The sequence below is a fragment of the Nerophis lumbriciformis genome, linkage group LG08 (assembly GCF_033978685.3).
Source record: "Nerophis lumbriciformis linkage group LG08, RoL_Nlum_v2.1, whole genome shotgun sequence".
Taxonomy (NCBI): domain Eukaryota; kingdom Metazoa; phylum Chordata; class Actinopteri; order Syngnathiformes; family Syngnathidae; genus Nerophis; species Nerophis lumbriciformis.
In genome coordinates this window covers 2,398,824-2,426,747 of record NC_084555.2, presented here as the reverse complement: position 1 = coordinate 2,426,747, position 27,924 = coordinate 2,398,824, and the positions used below count along the sequence as shown (strand labels likewise).

The 27,924-nt window shown below is 41.2% G+C and overlaps 1 protein-coding gene across 1 annotated transcript in view; it reads right to left on the bottom strand.

The window, feature by feature from the left end:
• hs6st1a (heparan sulfate 6-O-sulfotransferase 1a) overlaps positions 1-27,924 on the bottom strand; it is a 267,907-nt gene that overhangs the window by 14,814 nt on the left and 225,169 nt on the right. Inside the window, exon 2 of the mRNA XM_061968127.2 lies at positions 2,369-2,591. Within this exon, the coding sequence (XP_061824111.2) occupies positions 2,369-2,591 (223 nt within the window). The remainder of the gene's footprint in view (positions 1-2,368; positions 2,592-27,924) is intronic.

Below are 27,924 nucleotides of genomic sequence, written 5' to 3'. Positions count from 1 at the left end.
ACGCACCTGTTTTCGTTAATCATGTCTATAGTATTTAAGTTCATTGTTTTCAGTTTGTCGTTCTGACGACATCTCCACATTTATGCTTCTGCACACTCTCCACACAGCCTTAAGACCCTTGCTGCTATTTTTTCATGTCCATCGTTCACGTTGCTCCTTTTTGTCCATGCCAAGTAAGTTTTGTTTATTATTGCCACAGTTAGTGTTTTTTGTTGTTCATAGTTTTTGCCTTTGTGCAAGTATTTGGTTTCATAGTTTGTTCTCCGCCATTGTGCGCGCCTTTTGTTTACTTCCTGTTTTTGTAGTTTAAATAAAAATATACAGGTAAAAGCCAGTAAATTAGAATATTTTGAAAAACTTGATTTATTTCAGTAATTGCATTCAAAAGGTGTAACTTGTACATTATATTTATTCATTGCACACAGACTGATGCATTCAAATGTTTATTTCATTTAATTTTGATGATTTGAAGTGGCAACAAATGAAAATCCAAAATTCCGTGTGTCACAAAATTAGAATATTACTTAAGGCTAATACAAAAAAGGGATTTTTAGAAATGTTGGCCAACTGAAAAGTATGAAAATGAAAAATATAAGCATGTACAATACTCAATACTTGGTTGGAGCTCCTTTTGCCTCAATTACTGCGTTAATGCGGCGTGGCATGGAGTCGATGAGTTTCTGGCACTGCTCAGGTGTTATGAGAGCCCAGGTTGCTCTGATAGTGGCCTTCAACTCTTCTGCGTTTTTGGGTCTGGCATTCTGCATCTTCCTTTTCACAATACCCCACAGATTTTCTATGGGGCTAAGGTCAGGGGAGTTGGCGGGCCAATTTAGAACAGAAATACCATGGTCCGTAAACCAGGCACGGGTAGATTTTGCGCTGTGTGCAGGCGCCAAGTCCTGTTGGAACTTGAAATCTCCATCTCCATAGAGCAGGTCAGCAGCAGGAAGCATGAAGTACTCTAAAACTTGCTGGTAGACGGCTGCGTTGACCCTGGATCTCAGGAAACAGAGTGGACCGACACCAGCAGATGACATGGCACCCCAAACCATCACTGATGGTGGAAACTTTACACTAGACTTCAGGCAACGTGGATCCTGTGCCTCTCCTGTCTTCCTCCAGACTCTGGGACCTCGATTTCCAAAGGAAATGCAAAATTTGCATGGTTGGGTGATGGTTTGGGGTGCCATGTCATCTGCTGGTGTCGGTCCACTCTGTTTCCTGAGATCCAGGGTCAACGCAGCCGTCTACCAGCAAGTTTTAGAGCACTTCATGCTTCCTGCTGCTGACCTGCTCTATGGAGATGGAGATTTCAAGTTCCAACAGGACTTGGCGCCTGCACACAGCGCAAAATCTACCCGTGCCTGGTTTACGGACCATGGTATTTCTGTTCTAAATTGGCCCGCCAACTCCCCTGACCTTAGCCCCATAGAAAATCTGTGGGGTATTGTGAAAAGGAAGATGCAGAATGCCAGACCCAAAAACGCAGAAGAGTTGAAGGCCACTATCAGAGCAACCTGGGCTCTCATAACACCTGAGCAGTGCCAGAAACTCATCGACTCCATGCCACGCCGCATTAACGCAGTAATTGAGGCAAAAGGAGCTCCAACCAAGTATTGAGTATTGTACATGCTCATATTTTTCATTTTCATACTTTTCAGTTGGCCAACATTTCTAAAAATCCCTTTTTTGTATTAGCCTTAAGTAATATTCTAATTTTGTGACACACGGAATTTTGGATTTTCATTTGTTGCCACTTCAAATCATCAAAATTAAATGAAATAAACATTTGAATGCATCAGTCTGTGTGCAATGAATAAATATAATGTACAAGTTACACCTTTTGAATGCAATTACTGAAATAAATCAAGTTTTTCAAAATATTCTAATTTACTGGCTTTTACCTACACTTACATTCCCGTCTCGCCCGAGCCAACTTTCCGTTGCATCCCGGAAAAGCATACACCCAAGACCAAGTTTTGACAGATAGATTGACAATTAACACTTATGAGTTGACTGATGAACATTATCACATAATTTATTCAGAAATAAAGATAGAATACTATTAACCGCAACATGTAAGTGTAAAAAAAACATGATTTGTACAATTTCAGAATGTGCTTGTTCTATTTTTAAACAAAGAAAGCTGAAGTTGTCTTTATTTTTAAGTTATCGTGCCGTGATTTTACCAGTCCGGCCCACTTGGGAGTAGATTCTTCTCCATCTAAAATGAGTTTGACACCCCTGGTGTAGAAAAACCCCATCAAAATGATGATTGAGAGCCTAACATTTGCGACCTCTGACCTTACGCCAAAAAAAATTCAATAAAATAATAATCCTACCGACACCTGTCCATCCTCCATACCTGTCTATTGTTGGCCAGGTTGTAGGGACACTCCATGAACTGCTGCAGGGTGCATCCCGACCAGTCGGAGCCCTCGTAGCAGGCGGGCAGCTCCTCGGGCGTGGGCGTGCGTCCGTCGCACATGTGCAGCGACGTCTTCCACGTGGCGCCGCGCTGGACATGCCTCCACTCGCTGAGGTACCGGGACACCGGGTCTCTTAGCAGCGTGATGTAGTAGAACTTCCTGGGGGCGGCAAAGAAAGAACCAATCGGTTTAATTGCGGGAGAAATCTGCTTTTGACACAAAGTTAAACCAAGACTGAAGTGTGCGTTTAGGAGACGGGGACAAAACCTGCGAGTGTCCGCCCCGAGATCGGTAGGTCGTGAGTTCAAACCCCCGGCCGAGTCATACCAAAGACTATAAAAATGGGACCCATTACCTCCCTGCTTGGCACTCAGCATCAATCAATCAAATCAATCAATCAATGTTTATTTATATAGCCCTAAATCACAAGTGTCTCAAAGGGCTGCACAAGCCACAACGACATCCTCGGTTCAGAGGGCAAGGAAAAACTCAACCCAGAGGGATGTCAATGAGAATGACAATGAGAAACCTTGGAGAGGACCGCAGATGTGGGTGACCCCCCCCCCCCCCCCCTCTAGGGGAGACCGGATGAGTGGGTCTAGCACAGGGGTCGGCAACCTTTACCAGTCAAAGAGCCATTTTGACCAGTTTCACAAATTAAAGAAAACAATGGGAGCCACAAATATATTTTGAAATTTAAAATGAAATAACACTGCATACAAAGTTTATTTTTGCTTTGTGCTATGTATAAACCAAGGGTCTCAGACACGCGGCCCACACCTTAATATGAAGATTGAACGTTAGTGCGGCCCGCGGGTTTTACATGAATGGCGCTTGACAGAGTCATACTTGTCAACCCTCCCGATTTTACAAGCAGAATTTCAAGGCAACTATTCTCTCGAACGTGCCGTGATGGAACATATTTAGCGCCCACTGCAACCGGCACGCTGGTTGCAGTGTCTGTTGCTACTGCTTGTTCACGTAAGTGACAACAAGGCATACTTGGTCAACAACCACACAGGTTACACTGACGGTGGCGGTATAAAAAACTTTAACACTCTTACTAATAATGCGCCACACTGTGAACCCACACCAAACAAGAATGACAAACACATTTCGGGAGAACATTTGCACCGTAACACAACAGGACAAATACCCAGAATCCCATGCACCCCTAACTCTTCCGGGCTTCTGGGTATTTGTTCTGTTGTGTTTATGTTGTGTTAAGGTGCAGATGTTCTCCCGAAATGTGTTTGTCATTCTTGTTTGGTTTTGGTTCAAAGTGTGGCACATTATTAGTAAGAGTGTTAAACACCGTCAGTGTAACCTGTGTGGCTGTTGACCAAGTATGCCTTGCTGCCACGTACGTGTGCAAGCAGAAGATGCATATAACAAGAGGCTGGACTGGCACGCTGTTAATACAAATTGTAAAGGGCGCTAAATGCTGTACCATCATGGCACGCCCTTATTATTATTGTACGGGTGAAAATCGGAGAATATTAATCCCGGGATTTTTTCGTGAGAGGCACTGAAATCCGTAAGTCTTCCCGGGAAAATCGGGGGGGGGTCGGCAAGTATGCAGCTGAGCCGCATCAGAGTGATCAAAGAGCCGCATGCGGCTCCGAAGCCGCGGGTTGCCGACCCCTGGTCTAGCATAATATTGTGAAAGTCCAGTCCATAGTGAATCTAACATAATAGAGAGAGTCCAGTCCATAGTGGGGCCAGCAGGAGACCATCCGGGTCAGCGCCCGACTCTGGACAGCCAGCACTTCATCCATGGCCACCGGACCCGTGCCCCCCCTTCCACAAGGGAGAGGGGGGCAGAGCAGAAAGGAAAAGAAACGGCAGATCAACTGGTCTAAAAAGGGGGTCTATTTAAAGGCTAGAGTATACAAATGAGTTTTAAGATGGGACTTAAATGCTTCTACTGAAGCATCAAGGGTTGGAATTGGGGGTTAAATCACCACAAAATTATTCCCGAGCGTGGCCACCGCTGCTGCTCACCGCTCCCCTCACCTCCCAGGGGGTGGAACAAGGGAGAGAGTAAATTTCACCACACCTAGTGTGTGTGTGAGACTATCAGTGGTTCTTTAAAACGAGCGACTTTGCTCACACCGAGTCATACCAAAGACTATAAAAATGGGACCCATTACCTCCCTGCTTGGCACTCAGCATCAAGGGTTGGAATCGGGGGATAAATCACCAAAATGATTCCCGGGCGCGGCCACCGCTGCTGCTCACTGCTCCCCTCACCTCCCAGGGGGTGATCAAGGGTGATGGGTCAAATGCAGAGAATAATTTCGCCACACCTAGTGTGTGTGTGTGTGTGACAATCATTGGTACTTTAACTTTCACTTAACTTAACATCAAGTGTGTTTACGAGGGCGTAATACCGCCGATAACCAAGCGATGGCGGTGTTTGCTGCACAATGTGCAGAAGGATGCTCCCTGCACTTGGTGAGGAGATTATTTGCGTTTATGAAAAAAGAGAGGGAGTCAACATGGAAGAAAAGACTCCGTCAGGTCAGAAGCAGTAAAAAAAACCAAAAAAAACCTGCTGGCACAAGCAGATCTCATTCTGCAACACACACATCCTTCCTCTGGTCGCAGGTTTTGGGACTGCCCCCCCGAGGGATGACTCATGCTGCATCTGAGATTTTGTCTTCTCCGGTGTGTGTGTGTGTTATACATAATGGTGCATATCACGTCCACCGCCGTCCCCCCGGAAAAGACACTCCCACCAGAGCAAAGACCTTTCCATGCCTTCAAACTCCACCTAATTACTGCAGCCTAATCAATCAACACATTCTCATTAAGCACACACACACACACACCCTGGATGAGTGTGTGCCCACCAGCAATGGTATGGCTTTATCTGCATGCACACACACACACACTTGAGGAATGTTTGCAAAAATACTTATAAATGAGAAGAGATCTGAGCATTGCGAAATAAAACCAAAACAAAGTAAAAATGTTCTTTGAAGATGCCTAAGAGACATGTACACAGTCACATTGCACTTGCAATATAGCGGCTACACCACGACGCAGAGTTTTGGGGATATTTTTTTAATTTTTAAAAGCATATTCGACAGTTTTTTGTTCTCAAATTGAACATTTTCAAGCATAAAAAAGGCCTAAATAAACTAAAAATATCCATACTACAGTAGTATTGGCCAATAGAGGATACCAAACCAATTAGAGTGCTGTTAGTATCGTGGCCACTGATTGGCCAAAACGTTGAAAGAGCCATATTGGACCAAAAATACAAAAAACGAATCTGTCTGGAGCCGCAAAAAATAAAAAGCTGTATATAAGTGTTATAATGAAGGCAACACATGACGTAAGTGTCTATATTAGCTATAATAGCCTACTATCAAAATTACTATGTGTCGCAGGCTGAAGCAAATCTTCGTTGACAGAAATGTTGAAACGTAATATTTATTCTACACATTTTTACAACATTGGAAAACATTAGTCAATCAGAGGCTTCTCAGAAGGTGAGATAACTCCTGGAAATTACTGGCTTTTAATGGCTAAAAGTATAGATGTGTGTGTCCAAGTTAAAGGAAACGGCAGGCTGTCTTCTTTTAATAAATTTATTACAATCTTTGGCCAGCTAGATAATGTTTGCTGTGGTCTGGAACAACATGGCACACAAACAACTATCAGAAATGCAGCCAATATTACATACGGATAATGTGTCATGAGTAGGGATGTTCGATAATGGCTTTTTGCCGATATCCGATATTGTCCAACTCTTTAATTACCGATATCAACTGATATATGCAGTCGTGGAATTAACACATTATCATGCCTAATTTGGACAACCAGGTATGGTGAAGATAAGGTACTTTTTTAAAGAGGATAGAGATGCACTTTCTTTAATAGTACTAACCTTTAACAGTCAATTTTACTCATTTTCATTCATTACTAGTTTCTATGTAACTGTTTTTATATGGTTTTACTTTCTTTTTTATTTAAGAAAATGTTTTTAATTTATTTATCTTATTTTATTTTATACATTTTAAAAAAAAGGACCTTATCTTCACCATACCTGGTTGTCCAAATTAGGCATAATAATGTGTTAATTCCACGACTGTATATATCGGTTGATATCGGTATCGGTAATTAAGAGTTGGACAATATCGGAATATCTGCAAAAAAGCCATTATCGGACATCCCTAATAAAAAGAGTGTAAAATGTGACTAAAGGGTGTGTCATAAAGTAAAAAAAAAGTATTTAGAAGGTCGTAAACATGCAGGTTTTTACGCTCTAGCTCTGGAAATTAAGATTTGTCAATTAATAATACAACTCATTTATTGCGGTCATGTCCGAAACTAATTAACATTGATGATAAGAGAGGGAAGACTGTAAGCGGAACGAGGGACACTTAATAGCGTCCTCTAGGTATTGATGGAATTCATCTGTGTTGCATTCAATTACATTAGAAATCCTTTAACAGCTGTAAACAGAATATAAAACAACAGAAACAACACTCAAATAGTGAATAACTACACTCATGTTAAAATTGCTAAAATACTCAAGCAAGTAAAACACTACTATGGGAAGGACGGAGAACGAAACAAAAATACTAATACTATTATCCATCCATCCATCCATTTTCTATTGCTTATTCCATCAGGGCGCAAAATAAATGCTGTATTGCTCTATGGCAGGGGTCGGCAACCCGCGGCTCCGGAGCCGCATGCGGCTCTTTGATCACTCTGATGCGGCTCAGCAGCTAACTTGCTGAACCCCCCAATTTTCCCGTGAGACTTCCGGATTTCAGTGCCTCTCGCAGAAAACTCCCTGGATTAATATTCACCTATTTTCACCCTTACAGCTATAATAAGGGCGTGCCGTGATGGTACAACATTTGGCGCTCTCTACAATCTGTATTAACAGCATGCCAGCCCAACACTTGTTATACAATATACATCTTCGGCTTGCACACGTACGTGACAGCAACGCATACTTTGTCAACAGCCACACAGGTTACACTGACGGTGACCATATAAAACAACTTTAACACTCTTACTAATAATGCGCCACACTTTGAACCAAAACCAAACAAGAATGACAAACACATTTTGGGAGAACATCTGCACCTTAACACAACATAAACACAACAGAACAAACACCCAGAATCCCATGCAGCCCTGACTCTTCCGGGCTACATTATACACCCCTGCTACCACCAAACCCCGCCCCCACCCCAACCCTGCTCCCTCACACATCAACCCCCCCCTCTGTGCGTCGGTTGAGGTGGGCGGGGTTTGGTAGCGGGGGTGTATAATGTATCCCGGAAGAGTTAGGGCTGCATGGGATTCTGGGTATTTGTCCTGTTGTGTTTATGTTGTGTTACTGTGCAGATGTTCTCCCGAAATGTGTTTGTCATTCTTGTTTGGTGTGGGTTCACAGTGTGGCGCATTATTAGTAAGAGTGTTATAGTTTTTTTTATACCGCCACCGTCAGTGTAACCTGTGTGGTTGTTGACCAAGTATGCCTTGCTGTCACCTACGTGAGCAAGCGGAAACACCATACAACATGTGGCTGATCAGGCACGCTGGTTGTAGTGGGCGCTGTATGCTGTACCATCACGGCACGCATGACGCTGACAAGCGCCATTCATTTAAAACTCGCGTGTCGCACCAGCTTTCAAATTCCATATAAAGGTGTGGGCAGCGTGTCTGAGACCCCTGCTTTATACATAGCACAAAGCAAAAAGAAAACTTTGTATGCAGTGTTATTTTTTCATTTAAAATTTCAAAAATGTTTGCGGCTCCCATTGTTATCTTTAATTTGTGAAACTGGTCAAAATGGCTCTTTGACTGGTAAAAGTTGCCGACCCCTGCTCTATGGTTACCATCACCCGTCCCCCCATGCTGTAAATCAGTGGTTCTCAAATGGGGGTACTTGAAGGTATGCCAAGGGGTACGTGAGATTTTTTTTTAAATATTCTAAAAATAGCAACAATTCAAAAATCCTTTATAAATATATTTATTGAATAATACTTCAACAAAATATGAACGTAAGTTCATAAACTGAACATCAAATCAAGTAGGCTATTCCATTCATTACCATAAAGCCAGAGTTTCCCCAATGCCATGATGGTTTGACCCTCACTAAAATGTCTGTGAAAAGAAATGCAACAATGCAATATTCAGTGTTCACAGCTAGATTTTTTTGTGGACATGTTCCATAAATATTGATGTTAAAGATTTCTTTTTTTGTGAAGAAATGTTTAGAATAAAGTTCATGAATCCAGATGGATCGATTACAATCCCCAAAGAGGGCACTTTAAGTTGATGATTACTTCTATGTGTAGAAATCTTTATTTATAATTGAATCACTTGTTTATTTTTCAACAAGTTTTTAGTTATTTGTATATCTTTTTTTCCCAAATAGTTCAAGAAAGACCACTACAAATGAGCAATATTTGGCACTGTTATACAATTTAATAAATCAGAAACTGATGACATAGTGCTGTATTTTACTACTTCTTTGTCTCTTTTTTTCCAACCAAAAATACTTTGCTCTGATTAGGGGGTACTTGAATTTAAAAAATGTTCACATCACTGAAAAAAAGGTTGAGAACCACTGCTGTAAATAGTGAAGAAAAAGCTAAACATACCAGTGCAGTTGATCCTGTGATGCTCACTGAGCTGAAGTCTCATGAGATTTATTTTTTTTGAGACACGTTTTTCCCGGAGATTAGGACTGGATTCATCCAAAATGTGCAGCCAGGACAATTATTTTGTACAGTAGGGATGTAACAATATGAACATTACATATCAGGGTTATTGTTACTAAAATGATTACGGTTATCATTATTATCGGAGTATTGTTGAATGTGCTTGAAAAGTACACACACAGAAATTTTTTTACTAAGTTATTTTATTTTTTTAAATAGACCCACTGTTAAAAAAGCCACTATTTTGCATGTTTTGTCTTTCTTATGCTTCACTGATAGTGTTTTAGTCTTAGCATTTGATCTGTTTTAATAGCGAAACGTTTGTTTTAAATATTGATTTGTACTGTCGCACTTTGAGATTTATCCCAATGAAAAGAGCATAATAAATAAAACCTATTATAATTAGGTCTTATTTCAGCGGTCCCTGAACACACTCGTCTTGTATTCCACTGAGCACAGAATGATGCCTCTGTTCTAAGAGAGCTCAGGTTGTAGGTTCAATGTGAATATCTTAAGTTACTCAGACAGTAATGTGGTCGTATAAATTTAAATGAAGGTATATCGTTTCTTAATGGGGAAAAAGTTTTTTTTTTAATGTTAGCATTTAAACTGGCGAGTTGGCGGCAGTCAGTCTGTGAGTTTATCAAAGTGCAGGTATTATTCACGCTTTTTCAATCATTTTTATTTAAAACAATAATACTGACCGTCTGGAGTTTTACAGCTGTTATCATTATTACCGTATGTCGTTAGTCGTTACATAGTTGACAGCATTTTAGACATGTCAAGTACCAAGTTATATGACTCTAGGGTCAAGGGTTGCAAAATTACCCCAAAAAGTTAGCATGCTAACAGCATGTATTACGTACCAAGTTTTAATGGCTGAGGTGTGCAGCAGCAAAATTAACTTAAAAAGTCTAAAAAAAAAAGAAGTTAGTAGCATGCTACCATCTTAATTTTGGCATGCTAAAAGTTAGCATATGTCAAGTACCAAGTTATATGACTCTGGGGTAAAGGGTTGAAAAATTACTCCAAAAAATTAGCATGCTAACAGCATGTATAATATACCAAGTTTAATGGCTGAGGTGTGCGGCAGCAAAATTAACTTCAAAAGAGTAAAATTGGCTAAAAAAAAAAAAGTTAGCATGATAACATTAGCATGCTACCATTTTAATTTTGGCTTGCTAACAGTTAGAATATGTCAAGTACCAAGTTATATGACTCTGGGGTAAAGGGTTGCAAAATTACCCAAAAAAGTTAGCATGCTAACAGCATGTATTACGTACCAAGTTTTAATGACTGAGGTGTGCGGCAGCAAAATTAACTTCAAAAGTGTAAAATTGGCTAAAAAAAAAAAAGTTAGCATGATAACATTAGCATGCTACCATTTTAATTTTGGCATGCTAACAGTTAGCATATGTCAAGTACCAAGTTATATGTCTCTAGGGTCAAGGGTTGCAAAATGACCCAAAAAAGTTAGCATGCTAACAGCATGTATTATGTACCAAGTTTTAATGGCTGAGGTGTGCAGCAGCAAAATTCACTTAAAAAGTCTAAAAAAAAAAGAAGTTAGTAGCATGCTACCATCTTAATTTTGGCATGCTAAAAGTTAGCATATGTCAAGTACCAAGTTATATGACTCTGGGGTAAAGGGTTGAAAAATTACTCCAAAAAATTAGCATGCTAACAGCATGTATAATATACCAAGTTTAATGGCTGAGGTGTGCGGCAGCAAAATTAACTTCAAAAGGGTAAAATTGGCTAAAAAAAAAAAGTTAGCATGATAACATTAGCATGCTACCATTTTAATTTTGGCATGCTAACAGTTAGAATATGTCAAGTACCAAGTTATATGACTCTGGGGTAAAGGGTTGCAAAATTACCCAAAAAAGTTAGCATGCTAACAGCATGTATTACGTACCAAGTTTTAATGACTGAGGTGTGCGGCAGCAAAATTAACTTCAAAAGTGTAAAATTGGCTAAAAAAAAAAAAGTTAGCATGATAACATTAGCATGCTACCATTTTAATTTTGGCATGCTAACAGTTAGCATATGTCAAGTACCAAGTTATATGTCTCTAGGGTCAAGGGTTGCAAAATTACCCAAAAAAGTTAGCATGCTAACAGCATGTATTATGTACCAAGTTTTAATGGCTGAGGTGTGCAGCAGCAAAATTCACTTAAAAAGTCTAAAAAAAAAAAAAAGTTAGCATGATAACGTCAGCATGCTACCATCTTAACAATAAGGTTAAATCTATACCGCTATACAAGCTGACATTGACTTATATAGTGTTGTCAATTGGGAAGATATACGTGTTTCTATTCAACGAGCCACAGCTTCCCGCAGGGCTGGCGGCACTCGTGCAGCCCCAGACGACGACGCGATGATCTTGTCTCTCGCTTGTGTTGTCAGATATTTCGACAATCTATCAAACTGCTTTACAAGCTGCACACTGACCACTCTAAGGCCCCGTTTACACTAAGGTTATCCAGGGTAAATCCCACTGTGGAGGGGGGCGTGGCCTGCCGCGGAACGGGGTGTGTCAGAACCAGCCTCAAAGACAGCGACAGGTGCGTAGATGGCTCAGGTGGGCCTTGTTATCTAATCACCTGTCGCCTTTATTAGCAGCAGCCGTGATGATACAAATCTACCGTATTTTTCAGATTATAAATCGCAGTTTTTGCGCGATTTATACTCTGGAGTGACTTATGTGTGAAATTATTAACACATTACCGTAAAATATCAAATAATATTATTTAGCTCATTTACGTAAGAGACTAGACGTATATCAGCAATCGTCACACACACACGTCAACCAATAAAAATTCGGCGGGGGCGGGTCATGGCAGAAGTGCATTGTGAAAAAAAAGATGCTACCTGCTACTACTTCCGCACCAATGAAAATGGATCATTTCAACATTGGTGATAACTTATAAAAACTGAGAAGGGCTGAACAAAAATGGCACCGAAAAGGAAATCATATACTGCAGGTTACAAGCTGGAAGTAGTGAAATATGCAGCAGAAAACGGCAATCAAACAGCAGAAAGAACGTTTGGAGTATCAAATACATTTCCCCAAAAAATGCGACTTATACTCTAGTGCGATTTATACTCCGGAGCGACTTATAATCCGAAAAATATGGTAAGTGCCAGAGATTCAAGAAATACACGGTGCACTTAGCCGTGTAAAAATGTGTCCGGGGAGGGGGACCTTAAACGCTGGTTTAGTGTGGCTGAAACGGGGCTTAGGCTAAATAATTATTTGTTTAAGGCAGGGGTCTCAAACTCAATTTACCTGGGGGCCACTGGATGCAGAAACTGGGTGAGGCTGGGCCGCAAGAAAAGATTTCTTAAAAAAAAATCTAACATCACCTTCCTTGAATGGCTTTCCCGCCCTAGCAACCATCTCACTCACCATGTAGCTAGCTTTGACTGCTGCATCGCTCTTTTCGCTTGCTTTCTTGAAGAAATCTTGTTGCCTCAGTAGACTGGTTTTAAAATTTGCAACCCGGTTCACTCTCTCATCTCCCTGGTATTTTGCATACTCCTCAGCATCCATCCATTTTCTACCGCTTATTCCATTTGGGGTCGCGGGGGGCGCTGGCTCAGCATGTCTAGTTGTATAATGACGTTTCAAATTGTATTCCTTGTGCACCGCAACTTTCTCTGTGCAAATAAGACACGTCGGGGTGCTCAACAAAGAAATATTGCACCTCCCACTTTTCGGTGGGGAAGCACCCACAGGATTTGGTGGTAGCGGGGGTGTATATTGTAGCCCGGAAGAGTTAGGGTTACAAGGGATTCTGGGTATTTGTTCTGTTGTGTTACGGTGCAGATGAAATTCGGGAGTCTCCCAGAAAAATCGGGAGGGTTGGCAAGAATGCTCGCGGGCCGCACTGACATTAAACTTTCATATTGAGGTGGGGGCCGCAAAATAACGTAATTGGCCCGCATGTTGCGTGTCTGAGACCCCTGGTTTAAGGGGTTGAACGACTTAGTGTAGACATGGCCTAAAGTCATACTTGCCAACCCTCCCGATTTTCCCGGGAGACTCCCGGATTTCAGTGCCCTTCCTGAAAATCTCCCTGGGCAACCATTATCCCGACTTACTCCCCGATTTCCACCCGAACAACATTATTGGTGGCGTGCCTTAAAGACACCGCCTTTATCATCCTCTACAACCTGTCGTCGAGTCCGCTTTTCCTCCATACAAACAGCGTGGCGACCCAGTCACATAATATATGCGGCTTTTACACACACATAAGTGAATGCAACGCATACTTGAAGGTGGCCGTATAAACAACATTAACACTGTTACAAATATGCGCCACACTGTGAACCCACACCAAACAAGAATGACAAACACATTTTGGGAGAACATCCGCACCGTAACACAACATAAACATAAACATAACACAACATAAACACAACATAGGGACGACGTGGCGAAGTTGGTAGAGTGGCCGTGCCAGCAATCGGAGGGTTGTTGGTTACTGGGGTTCAATCCCCACCTTCTACCATCCTAGTCACGTCCGTTGTGTCCTTAAGCAAGACACTTCACCCCTTGCTCCTGATGGCTGCTGGTTAGCGCCTTACATGGCAGCTCCCGCCATCAGTGTGTGAATGTGTGTGTGAATGGGTGAATGTGGAAATACTGTCAAAGCGCTTTGAGTACCTTGAAGGTAGAAAAGCGCTATACAAGTATAACCCATTTATCATTTATTTATTTATTATTTATAAACACAACAGAACAAATACCCAGAAGCCCTTGCAGCACTAACTCTTCCGAGACGCTACAATATACACCCCCGATACCACCAAACCCTGCCACCCCCAACCCCGCCCACCTCAAGCCCCCCCCCCCCCCCCCCCCCATCTCCCAAATTCGGAGGTCTCGAGGTTGGCAAGTATGCCTAAAGTAACTACTTTTGTTGACAGTATTGAGAAGACATAATAAAAATGTTTGCTGAAAGCATCATTAAAGCAACGATGCTCGTGTTTTTTTTTTTGTTTTTTTTGCACAGGACTTGGAAGAGGGATAGAAAGCCAAGCTCCTGTGGAGATAATAATAGCCAGTACAAAAATAATACAGAAAGGTAAATGTCACTGTAGGCGATGAGCCACTTTCTTTGTCTGCTTGACTCTTCAGTTCCCACCCCGCGCTTTTACTTTTTCAGCGACACTCTGCCACTGAGCGGTATCCTCATGCGACTCTGCCTTTTTTTTGTCTTTTTTTCCTGATACCAAGTCATTACAGGATCATACATTGGTCATATTCAAAGTCCTCATGTGTCCAGGGACATATTTCCTGACTTTATAAACACAATATAAATAAAAAACAAAACAAAAGATGTTGTGATGCCTAAAAAATATTGACGGAATCATAGTAGTATCGACTAGATACGTACCTGTACTTGATGTCATCTATTTTTACAGCTTGTCCCTCATTATTTTGACAAACTAGAATGATAAATGACACAATATGTCATACTTGCCAACCTTGAGACCTCCGATTTTGGGAGGTGGGCGTGGTCGGGGGTGGGATGGGGGCGTGGTTGAGGGCGGGGCCGTGGTTAAGAGGGGAGGAGTATATTGACAGCTAGAATTCACCAAGTCAAGTATTTCATACATATATATATACATACATATACATATATATATACATATACATATATATATATATATATATATATATATATATATATATATATATATATATATATATATCTACATCCTGAAAATCTGCAAACAAAACTGTGTTTAGATAATTGATACTTCAAACTTGCATAAATAAATATTAAGGAATATAACATAACTTGGCTTCTGAGAGCTTCAAAATGTAATGAATAAAATGCTAAAGTTGTTGATAAAGAAGCAATTATTTTAATAATTAAATATGGTCATTTTAAATGAATTATTATGATCATTTAAAATTAATTATTTCCAATATGTTTATTTTAATGTGTAATTCTATGGCTGGATGTAATAAGGAGTCAGGAAAAAATACAAATAAAAATACAATTAATTTTGATGTTTTTAGCAAAATATAGTAAAAATGTATTTATTTTTTATTTTTAAAATTAATAAATATATTTATTTTTAGGTAAGATAAACATAATACAATGTATCTCTAGTCTGGATGATTTAGTTCTTGTCACCCTGTTGTCCTCACTCAGGTCCGCATGGAGCTGGAGGGGGCGTGGCCTCCAGCTCCGGCTGAAAATCGGGAGATTTTCGGGAGAATATTTGTCCCGGGAGGTTTTCGGGAGAGGCGCTGAATTTCGGGAGTCTCCCGGAAAATTCGGGAGGGTTGGCAAGTATGCAATATGTTACTGCATATGTCAGCAGACTAAATTAGGAGCCTTTGTTTGTTTACTTACTAATAAAAGACAAGTTGTCTTTAGGGCTGCAACAACTAATCGAATAAATCGATTATAAAAATAGTTGGCGATTAATTTAGTCATCGATTCGTTGGATCTATGCTATGCGCATGCGCAGAGGCAATTTTTTAATTTTTAATTTTAATTTTTTAATATATATATATTTTTTAATAAACCTTTATTTATAAACTGCAACATGTACAAACAGCTGAGAAACAATAATCAAAATAAGTATGGTGCCAGTATGCTGTTTCCCCCCCCAATAAAATACTGGAAAGGATAGAAATGTAGTTTGTCTCTTTTTTCCGATTATTAATCGGAGTAATAATCGACAGATTAATCGATTATCAAATTAATCGTTAGTTGCAGCCCTAGTTGTCTTGTATGTTCACTATTTTATTTAAGGACAAACTTGCAATAAGAAACATATGTTTAATGTACCCTAAGATGTTTTTGTTAAAATAAAGCCAATTATGCCCTTTTTTTTGTGGTCCCCTTAAAGGCCTACTGAAACCCACTACTACCGACCACGCAGTCAGATAGTTTATATATCAATGATGAAATCTTAACATTGCAACACATGCCAATACGGCCGGGTTAGCTTACTAAAGTGCAATTTTAAATTTTGCGCGAAATATCCTGCTGAAAACGTCTTGGTATGATGACGCCGGCGCGTGACGTCACGGATTGTAGAGGACATTTTGGGACAGCATGGTGGCCAGCTATTAAGTCGTCTGTTTTCATCGCAAAATTCCACAGTATTCTGGACATCTGTGTTGGTGAATCTTTTGCAATTTGTTCAATGAACAATGGAGACAGCAAAGAAGAAAGCTGTAGGTGGGAAGCGGTGTATTGCGGCCGAATTCAGCAACACAAACACGGCCGGTGTTTCATTGTTTACATTCCCGAAAGATGACAGTCAAGCTTTACCATTGGCCTGTGGAGAACTGGGACAACAGAGACTCTTACCAGGAGGACTTTGAGTTGGATGCGCAGACGCGGTACCGTGAGTACGCATGCAGCTGCGGCTTCCAAACATTTGATCGCTTGACCGTACGTGCGTGCTGCTATGTGCATGTCACGTACGTAACTTTGGGGACTTTGGGGAAATATACCGTATTTTCCGCACCATTAGCCGCACGCACCTAAAAACCACAAATTTACTCAAAAGCTGACAGTGCGGCTTTTAACCCGGTGCGCTTTATATATGGATAAATATTAAGATTCATTTTCATAAAGTTTCGATCTCGCAACTTAGGTAAACAGCCGCCATCTTTTTTCCCGGTAGAACAGGAAGCGCTTCTTCTTCTACGCAAGCAACCGCCAAGGTAAGCACCCGCCCCCATAGAACAGGAAGCGCTTCTTCTTCTACTGTAAGCAACCACCCGCCCCCGGAAGAAGAAGAAAAAACGCGCGGATATCACCGTACGTTTCATTTCCTGTTTACATCTGTAAAGACCACAAAATGGCTCCTACTAAGCGATCCGGTTCATAAAAAGACGCAATCTCTCCATCCGCACACGGATTACTACCGTATTTCACAGCAACTGATATTCCTGTGAACCGCACTGTGGAACGGGAGCACGTACGGTGAATATTCGCACCACAGGGAATGAGAAGTCATCCTTCACTGTGGTTCTAGCTTGCCATGCTAACTTCCACCCATGGTGATATTCCAAAGGAAGACCTTGCCAAAAGAGACCTTTCCAGCCGGCGTCATCATAAAAGCTAACTCGAAGGGATGGATGAAGAAAAGATGAGCGAGTGGTTAAGGTAAGTTTAAGTTTACGCGAAGAGGCCGGGTGGCTTTTTTCACGTAGCTCTGTCCATGTTGATATACGTATGTTTGTGATTGCACATTTGCGTACATTTTGGGAGTGAACAGAGTTGTTAGAACGCTGGTTTTTAATATATTATTAAAGTTTGACTGACCTATCTGACTGTTTTTTTGACATTCCTTTAGCGCAGTTAGATGCGGCTTACAACACCGAGCGGCTTATTGGTGGACAAAGTTTTGAAATATGCCGTTCATTGAAGGCGCGGCTTTTAACCCAGGGCGCCTTATGGTGCGGAAAATACGGTATGTGCTGTATGAACTTTGGGGAGGTGAACGGTACTTTGGGCTGTGGGATTGAGTGTGTTGTGCAGGTGTTTGAGTTGTATTGGCGGGTTATGTGGACGGGAGGGGGGAGGTGTTTGTTATGCGGGATTAATTTGTGGTTTATTAAATAAGCCTGGTTGTGTTGTGGCTAATAGAGTATATATATGTCTTGTGTTTATTTACTGTTTTAGTCATTCCCAGCTGAATATCAGGTCCCACCCGCCTCTCACAGCATCTTCCCTATCTGAATGGCTCCCACTGCCCTCTAGTCCTTCACTCTCACTTTCCTCATCCACGAATCTTTCATCCTCGCTCAAATTAATGGGGAAATCGTCGCTTTCTCGGTCCGAATCTCTCTCGCTGCTGGTGGCCATGATTGTAAACAATGTGCAGATGTGAGGAGCTCCACAACCTGTGACGTCACGCTACTCGTCTGCTACTTCCGGTACAGGCAAGGTTTTTTTTATCAGCGACCAAAAGTTGCGAACGTTATCGTCGATGTTCTCGACTAAATCCTTTCAGCACAAATATGGCAATATCGCGAAATGATCAAGTATGACACACAGAATGGACCTGCTATCCCCGTTTGAATAAGAAAATCGCATTTCAGTAGGCCTTTAATTTAGAAAAGTACCGAAAAGTATCGAAATACATTTTGGTACCGGTACTAAAATATTGGTATCGGGACAACACTACTTCACTATAATAAACAGCATCTTTTACACGCACGCACGCACACACACACACGCACGTGCATGCAGAGGCATGAGTAGAGTGAAAGAAGCAAGTGTGTGTGTGTTGGGTTCAGTGGGGGTGCAGAAGGGGCGGGTGGAAAGGTTTGAATGTTAACTACCTTATCACTCTAATTTCACACTCTCTCCTCCAGTCACACACACACACACACACACACACACACACACACACACACACACACACACACACACACTGAGAGAAAACACCCTGTTGCCTCCAGTCTCGTATGCGACGACTGATTAGCGAGGAGGGGGGTGTCGCACACTTGCCTGGGCTCTAATCCCAGCCCCGAGGGGAGGTTCTGTGTGTCGGTGCGGCTGCCTCAGCTTGGAGGCCACCTGTCTCCTCATTAGCACCACCCCGCCCCCAGTTTTTCTTTTTTTTTTCCAGCTCCGGATCAATCCTACACCTCCCCTCCTCTTATTTTTTCTCTGCGTTATCCACCCCCCCCACCCCCAACCATGATTTAGCAAACTAGAGGGACATGACGGTACTCTGACCTCATCACGCTGCGAGGATGAGGTCATGCTCTGCAGGTGCGAGTCGTATTAGCAACATGAACACGGTGAATGCGGTGAACTCATCATTGGCGCACAGCAGACCTGGGAAAATTAAGGCCCGTTCAATCTGTCGGACATTCCCAAATAATTTTTTTTAGATCTTTAAGATGGAAAGTGTAGCTGCCATTATGATGTGCAGTGATGTTTTCAAATGACCGTAAGTCTTGAACTATACAAAGTATTTCAATGGTTGGAATCTTGGCTTTTGCATGATATACTAGTAACTAGTGTTGTCCCGATATACCAATATTTTGGTACCGGTACCAAAATTATTTCAATACTTTTCTAAATAAAGGGGACCACAAAAAATTGCATTATTGGCTTTATTTGAACAACAAATCTTAGGGTACATTAAAAATATGTTTATTATTGCAGTTTTGTCCTTAGCCTCTAAAGCAGGCCTGGGCAATTATTTTGACTTGGGGGGCCAAATTTAGAGAAAAAAATGTACCTGGGGGCCGATATATCTGATTTTTAGGAACACTAATACAAAACCTCACAATAATGTCTGATTGAATGCTAAAAACGGAATGGAATTTCAAGCTTTTTTACTGAATGAGACACCTATGACAATAAAGAATGTGGGATTTACAATATTAACTATGAACGATAAAACACTGAATATTGACAACATATGAACGTCACACCCCCTCTCGATCTACATATTTTACAATCAAGCGAAACGCAACAAAAATGCAACAAACACAGCTAAATATAAACGCGAAAAAACAGTAAAAATAAGATTTAGCAAGTCACTAAACATGAAGTACACGTGTGTGCACTTATGGACTAAGTACATCATATCAAAAGATGATTCTTAGTTTTTATTCTAATTAGGGTCCAATAAGCCCAAATAGCAAAGGGAAATAAAAAAGCATGTAAACAAACAGCCTAGGCCTTAAAATAGTGAACATACAAGACAATTTGTCTTTTAGTAGTAAGTAAACAAACAAAGGCTCCTAATTTAGTCTGCTGACATATGCAGTTTTCGGTACTTTTCTAAATAAAGGGCACCACAAAAAATGGCATTATTGGCTTTATTTGAACAACAAATCTTAGGGTACATTAAACATATGTTTATTATTGCAATTTTGTCCTTAGCCTCTAAAGCAGGCCTGGGCAATTATTTTGACTTGGGGGCCAAATTTAGAGAAAAAAATGTGACTGGGGGCCGGTATATCTAATTTTTAGGAACACTAATATACGAAACCTGTCTGATTGAATGCTAAAAACGTTATGATGGACCGCCTTCAAAAACGGAATGGAATATCAAGCTTTTTTACTGAATGAGACACTCATGACAATAAAGAATGTGGGATTTACAATATTAACTATGAACGATAAAACACTGAATATTGACAACATATGAACGCCACACCCCCTCTCGATCGACATATTTTACAATGAAGCGAAACGCAACAAAAATGCAACAAACACAGCTAAATATAAACGCGAAAAAAATGGAAACCCCCCCCCCACCCACACTGCTTGGTGCCTCGTCTGAGCTGCTGTGACGTAGATTACCATAGTAACTAATTAGACTACCACAGTAACGAGTATATCATGCATAACAGCAGATTCCAACCATTGAAATATTGTATAGTTCAAGACTGACGTAAATTTGAAAACATCTCTGCACATCATAATGGCAGCTACACTTTCCATCTTAAAGATCTAAAACAATTATTTGGGAATGTCCGGCGGGCCCGATTGAAAAGCCTAACGGGCCGCATGTGGCCCCCGGGCCTTAATTTGCCCAGATCTGCTCTAAAGGCTTAGTGGCCACATGCGTGGACAGCACCTTTTAGCTCTTATTTCCAAAATTGTGTACACTACTGAATTGGCCTGTGGAGAACTGGGACAACAGAGACTCTTACCAGGAGGACTTTGAGTTGGATGCGCAGACGCGGTACCGTGAGTACGCATGCAGCTGCGGCTTCCAAACATTTGATCGCTTGCCCGTACGTGCGTGCCGCTATGTGCATGTCACGTACGTAACTTTGGGGAAATATATGTGCTGTATGAACTTTGGGGAGGTGAACGGTACTTTGGACTGTGGGATTGAGTGTGTTGTGCAGGTGTTTTGAGTTGTATTGGCGGGTTATATGGACGGGAGGGGGGAGGTGTTTGTTATGCGGGATTAATTTGTGGCATATTAAATATAAGCCTGGTTGTGTTGTGGGTAATAGAGTATATATATGTCTTGTGTTTATTTACTGTTTTAGTCATTCCCAGCTGAATATCAGGTCCCACCCGCCTCTCACAGCATCTTCCCTATCTGAATCGCTCCCACTGCCCTCTAGTCCTTCACTCTCACTTTCCTCATCCACGAATCTTTCATCCTCGCTCAAATTAATGGGGAAATAGTCGCTTTGCCATGATTGTAAACAATGTGCAGATGTGAGGAGCTCCACAACCTGTGATGTCACACGCATATCGTCTGCTACTTCCGGTACAGGCAAGGCTTTTTTATCAGCGACCAAAAGTTGCGAACTTTATCGTCGATGTTCTCTACTAAATCCTTTCAGCAAAAATATGTCAATATCGCAAAATGATCAAGTATGACACATAGAATGGACCTGCTATCCCCGTTTAAATAAGAAAATCGCATTTCAGTAGGCCTTTAACTTTACTCTACATACATTGGAGCGATTGAGACAATTTCTCTGTTGGCATTGAAAACTGCAACAATACCAAGACTGCATTCTTTCCTATTGATTGAGATCAAAGTCAAACATAACATAATAATAATAATGTTATATGTAATGCATGCATCACACGGACACGCTATTATTGATCCCCATAAGTAGGTGTGACTCTAAATTTGTCACAAAAAAACCCCTACTGCAACTCGAGTGTGTTTGAACCGTATTCCGTGCATGATGGCATGTCTTCCGAAACATTTTGAGAACAACCTATAGGCGGCGCCACTAATGAGAAAGAAGCAGAACGCTCAGTGATGACTAGGGATGATGCTCGAAACCGGTTTTCCCGGTTGTTCGATAAGAAAAGAACCGAGTCCTCGGACTCGAATCCCTTTTTGAGAACCGGTACCCGTTATGGAGACCACTATAGTAAAGAAAAAGAGTTGGTTCTTTATTCGAATCCCTGGGAACGAATCCCGTCCCGACAAGAAATGCCCCGTGTGACATCACAAGAAATGACGTCACGTAGCTCAGTCATTTGTCACGGTGGGGTGCAGCGTGCTGCGGTTCGTTCTCCCGGGACGCAAAACTGACGGCTCCGGACGAAAGCGTGCAGGTAGGAGATGATTTATTTCTCATAAATCATACACATTACAACAGACAGGAACGAAACAAAAGGAACGCGTGCCGTTCGTACGAGAAGCTAAAGCAAAAACGTACTTAGCACAGGAATACTAGAAGCTAAGGTAACTTTAGCACAGGAATCATGCGCTCGAAAAACCAGAATGCCAACGTAACTGTTGCAAATGCAAACAATGAAGCCACGACGAGTGACCGGAAAAGGCAGGCTTAAATAGAGTCTCTGATGAGCAACATGGTGACTAAAACAAACCCCCGAAGTGCACAAAACAACTAAGGAAGTCCAAAACTAACAGAACATAACTAAACAAAACATTATCCGACCTAGGGATGTCCCGATCCAGGTTTTTGCACTTCCGATCCGATGCCGATATTGTTTTTGCACTTCCGATCCGATGCCGATACTGGCCTATCCGAGCATGTATTAAAGTTTAAAGTTATTTAGCCTACTTAGTTGTCAGAATCATGTTGAAAAGGGTTTTAGTACTCTTGATAACAACTAGCCAGCTGAATTAGGGGAGTTTGAATAATACACAATGGTTGGTAACAAGAAACTGACCTGTTTATTCAAGGATAAACACTAAAATAGACAAAATTATACATGACAAACAGAAATGGCATCATTGAACTAGGGCTGGGCGATATGGCCTTTTTTTAATATTGCGATATTTTAAGGCCATATTGCGATACACAATATATATCTCGATATTTTGCCTTAGCCTTGAATGAACACTTGATGCATATAATCACAGCAGTATGATGATTCTATGTGTTTTGATTGATTGATTGAGACTTTTATTAGTAGGTTGCACAGTGAAGTACATATTCCGTACAATTGACCACTAAATGGTAACACCCGAATAAGTTTTTCAACTTATTTAAGTCGGGGTCCACTTAAATTGATTCATGATACAGATATATACTATCAGATATATACCGTATTTTCCGCACTATAAGGCGCACCTAAAAACCACAAATTTTCTCAAAAGCTGACAGTGCGCCTTATAACCCGGTGCGCTTTATTACGATTCATTTTCATAAAGTTTCGATCTCGCAACTTCGGTAAACAGCCGCCATCTTTTTTCCCGGTAGAACAGGAAGCGCTTCTTCTTCTACGCAAGCAACCGCCAAGGAAAGCACCTGCCCCCATAGAACAGGAAGCGCTTCTTCTTCTACTGTAAGCAACCACCCGCCCCCGGAAAAAGAAGAAAAAACGCGCGGATATCACCGTACGTTTCATTTCCTGTTTACATCTGTAAAGACCACAAAATGGCTCCTACTAAGCGACAAGGATCCGGTTCATAAAAAGACGCAATCTCTCCATCCGCACACGGATTACTACCATATTTCACAGCAACTGATATTCCTGTGAACCGCACTGTGGAACGGGAGCACGTACGGTGAATATTCGCACCACAGGGAATGAGAAGTCATCCTTCACTGTGGTTCTAGCTTGCCATGCTAACTTCCACCCATGGTGATATTCAAAAGGAAGACCTTGCCAAAAGAGACCTTTCCAGCCGGCGTCATCATAAAAGCTAACTCGAAGGGATGGATGGATGAAGAAAAGATGAGCGAGTGGTTAAGGGAAGTTTACGCGAAGAGGCCGGGTGGCTTTTTTCACACAGCTCCGAAGGCGAACACACCTTCACTAAGACGGGCAGACAGCGCCGGACGACATACGCCAACATTTGCCAGTGGATCGTAAATGCCTGGGCAGATATTTCGGTCACAACTGTGGTCCGAGCTTTCCGGAAGGCAGGATTCACAGAACTACTGGACAACAACAGCGACACTGACTCCGATGACTTCGACGAGACGGAACCGGCCATTTTGGATCCCACGCTTGCGCAACTTCTCAATTCGGACACCGAAGACGAAGAATTCAAAAGGATTTACGAATGAAGAATAACTTCAGAAGGTGAGCGCTATGTTTATTTTGTGTGTTGTGACATTAACGTTCGAGCAACATTATGTTGCTATTGCTCTACACCATTTTGAATTTTACTATGTTTGTGATTGCACATTTGCGTACATTTTGGGACAGAGTTGTTAGAACGCTGGTTTTCAATATATTATTAAAGTTTGACTGAACTATCTGACTGTTTTTTTGACATTCCCTTTAGCGCAGCGTAGGCGCGGCTTATAATCCGGGGCGGCTTATTGGTGGACAAAGTTATGAAATATGTAATTCATTGAAGGTGCGGCTAATAATCCGGTGCGCCTTATAGTGCGGAAAATACGGTACTATCATCATAATACAGTCATCACACAAGATAATCACATTGAATTATTTATAATCCAGGGTGTGGAGGGGGGCGCCTGATGTAAGTGTCAAAAAGACAGCCAAAAGAGTTTGATATGAGAATACATCTAAAGTTAAAATATAGGGTAGAAATGCACCCATTTGCAGGAAATGTAGTCTTGATTTTCAACATTTTCTTTCAAGGCTTGCATGTCTACATTAAAACATTCTTCTTCATACTGCATTAATATATGCTACTTTTAAACTTTCATGCAGAGAAGGAAATCACAACTAAATAGATCACAAATTTTTTCAGACGGTGTTGATGTGGAAATTTTTGCCTCTGCATTTTGATGGTGTGGGCGTGTGGCACCGAATGGAGATAAGCGTCTCGACAGACGTTACAATATTTGAACAATGATGACGAAAACTGTTTTCTCTGTCGTGTCCGTGTGTCGAAAATTGTTATGCGCTTATTTTTTTATTTGATTTTGTGCGTGGCATAGATTTGCCGTGCGCAGAGGACGTTTGAGCAGGCGCGCACCTTAGCGGCTGCGCTAGCATCACAGCTAACGTTAGCCATGCTGCTACCTCTCTGCTGGGAGAGGACGTGTGACGTGTGACGTGTGTAAGAAGGTGCGCTTGCTGTCTGTGAGAAGGAGACAGAAGAAGGAGTGAGAAGAGCCTGTCGTGTAATGCCAGCAGCTAAAAGCAACTGCGTGAGAATCCACAGACCTGTGGATGTGTTGAAGGTGTGCTGGAAAATGCGGAACGGAAATAGGGAGCAGCAGAAAAGTGGAATGTATTATTTAGATCTGTGCGTTGGAAAACACGGACCGGAGTTTTTTTTTAAACTGGATCTGGATCGGCATTTTCCCATTTTTTGGCAAATATCGGCAACCGATCCGATCCAAATATCGGATCGGGACATCCCTAATACGACCACATCATAATACATCACAGTTTCATATCATTTCCCTTTACAGGAGTAGGAAGAAGTAAAGCTTATTTAATCCTACCCCTTTCCCACTTCATACAAATATATACATCATTTACTGACCTTTTTACAATAAAATATCTGTGAATTAGTATATACAACAGTTTTGTAATATGTAATTAATTAATTTAGTCATTATTAATATACTGAGATGAAGAATATCTTATTTCTCATAATTCTTGTTCTTCTTTGTAAGCACTATTCATTTGAACAACCTCTTAAAGTGGATCATATCAGTACAATGTTTAACTTCTTTACTTAATCCATTCCATCATTTAATTCCACATCATTTTAGCTGTTTGCAATTTTACCAAATCATCGAACTTTAATATTGTTGACTCAATAAATAAAGTGTTTGTATGTTCTCTATATCCAACATTATGTATCAGTCTAATTATTTTTTTTTGTAACCCAGTTAACGAATGTAGCGCACATTTGTAGTTATTCCCCCGCATTTCTGCACAATAACTCAGATATGGTAATACTATAGTAGCGAGCAGGAGAGAATGTGAAGTGATTTGTTAAACCTGTCATGTCTGTGTAATCATGTTTTGTTTTGTTAAGTTATTGGACTCTTTAGTTTCTGGCTTTTCACTCCCTTGTCTTGTTTCCATGGTTACCCATTAGTTTCACCTGTTCCACGTTTGGACTCATTGTGCACTCTTGTTTGTCACCATAGCAACCCATTAGTTTTCACCTGCCCTCACGACTCACGCACCTGTCTTTAATCATGTCACTATTATTTAAACCCATTGTTGCCAGGAAGTCTCCCTGGCGACATCACACCCCTGACTTCCCGCATTCATACTCTTGTCTACCTCTGCGCATTTCATGCATTGTCCAAGTAAGTTTTTTTTCTATTAATGCCACAGTTAGTGGTTTTTTGTTTAATTGTTCACAGTTTTTTTGCCCACGTGCAAGTCTTTTTGTTTCGTTAGTCAAGTTTGTACTTCCGCCTTGAGCGCGCTTTTTGTTCCTTTGTTAGTGTAAAATAAATAATGTCTTCACCTTCACGCCATGTCTGGTCCAAATGTTCATTTGCACCACGGGAGAACAAACCACGCCTAAGTCCAAGTCTTGACAAAACCAAATATTGTGTTTTTTTCCATATGCAACAACCTATCTGGACTCGATAAGGAGTCGGTTCGATAAGAGGATTCGATAATAGACTCGAACTCGATCATTTCTTATCAAACATCATCCCTAGGGATGACCTCATGGACAATCCTCCTCCCAGTGAGTGAAGTTGCTGGTCTCCTGCCAGCCAAGTTACATGAGCGAACAGGCCAGAGTGCATTCCTGTCCTGCATATCTTTGGCACTCACAAGGGGGGGACCCTTCCCGGCTTTTTTAGGGCCCGCAATGGGACATAAGGACCTATTGTTATTGTAAGGTTTTATTATTCTTTCTTTCTTTCTTCTTCCGCCGCCTCTTCGAGCACTAATTTGACCCACTTAACATGCTTCAAAACTCACCATATTTGACCCACACATCAGGACCTGCGAAAATTGCCTTTTAATAAAAAAACCAAACCCCAAAACTCAAAATTGCGCTCTAGCGCCCCCTAGGAAGAAGAAAAAACTACGCTGCCTGTAACTCCCACTAGGAAGGTCGGAGAGACATGAAACAAAAACTTTTATGTAGGTCTGACTTAGACCTACATTTTTCAACTGTACATCTTTGGGCTAAAATCAACAGGAAGTTGGCAATTCCCCTTTCAAGACAAAAAAAGTACTAAAAACAGTCACTTTTGCCTCTTTGAGCTCTAATTTGACCCCCTTAACATGCTTCAAAACTCACCAAACTGAACACACATATCAGGACTGGCTAAAACTGTGATCTAATGAAAAAACCTAACCCCAAATCTAAAAATTGTGCTCTACAGCAATTTTTTAATAAAACGCACAAAAAACTGCTCCTCGGATGAAAAATCTGACAAAACTGCCTGTAACTCCCACTGGGAAGGTCGGAGAGACATGAAACAAAAACCTCTCTGTAGGTCTCACTTAGACCTACATTTCATAAATTGACAACCCCCAGCAAAAATCAACAGGAATTTTGCTATTCCCCCTTCAAAACAATTTTTTTGTAAAAACTGGTCACCTTCCTTCAAAAACGAACTCCTCTGAGCGCGTTTGTCGTTTCGCCTTCAAACTAACCCAGGAGAGAGATTGAACCCTTGTGATTACAACAACAGAAGCGCTTTTTAATTAACTGCTCCGGTTTTGATTTTATGACCCTTCAAAGACCCGCTGCGCTGATGCTGCTGCAATGCTGTTTTTTTAAGATGGCTGCTTAAAAGCAGGAAGCACCAACGTGCCCACACAATGCAGACAAGGTAGGTACACTAGACTAAAGTCTTGGGACACTTCAGACTACAAGTAGACAAAAGTATTGGGACACTTAGGACTAGTTTTTTTTGTTCCTTATAACATCCGACTATAATCTCGGGGTGCACCTTTTATTTCTGCTTATTG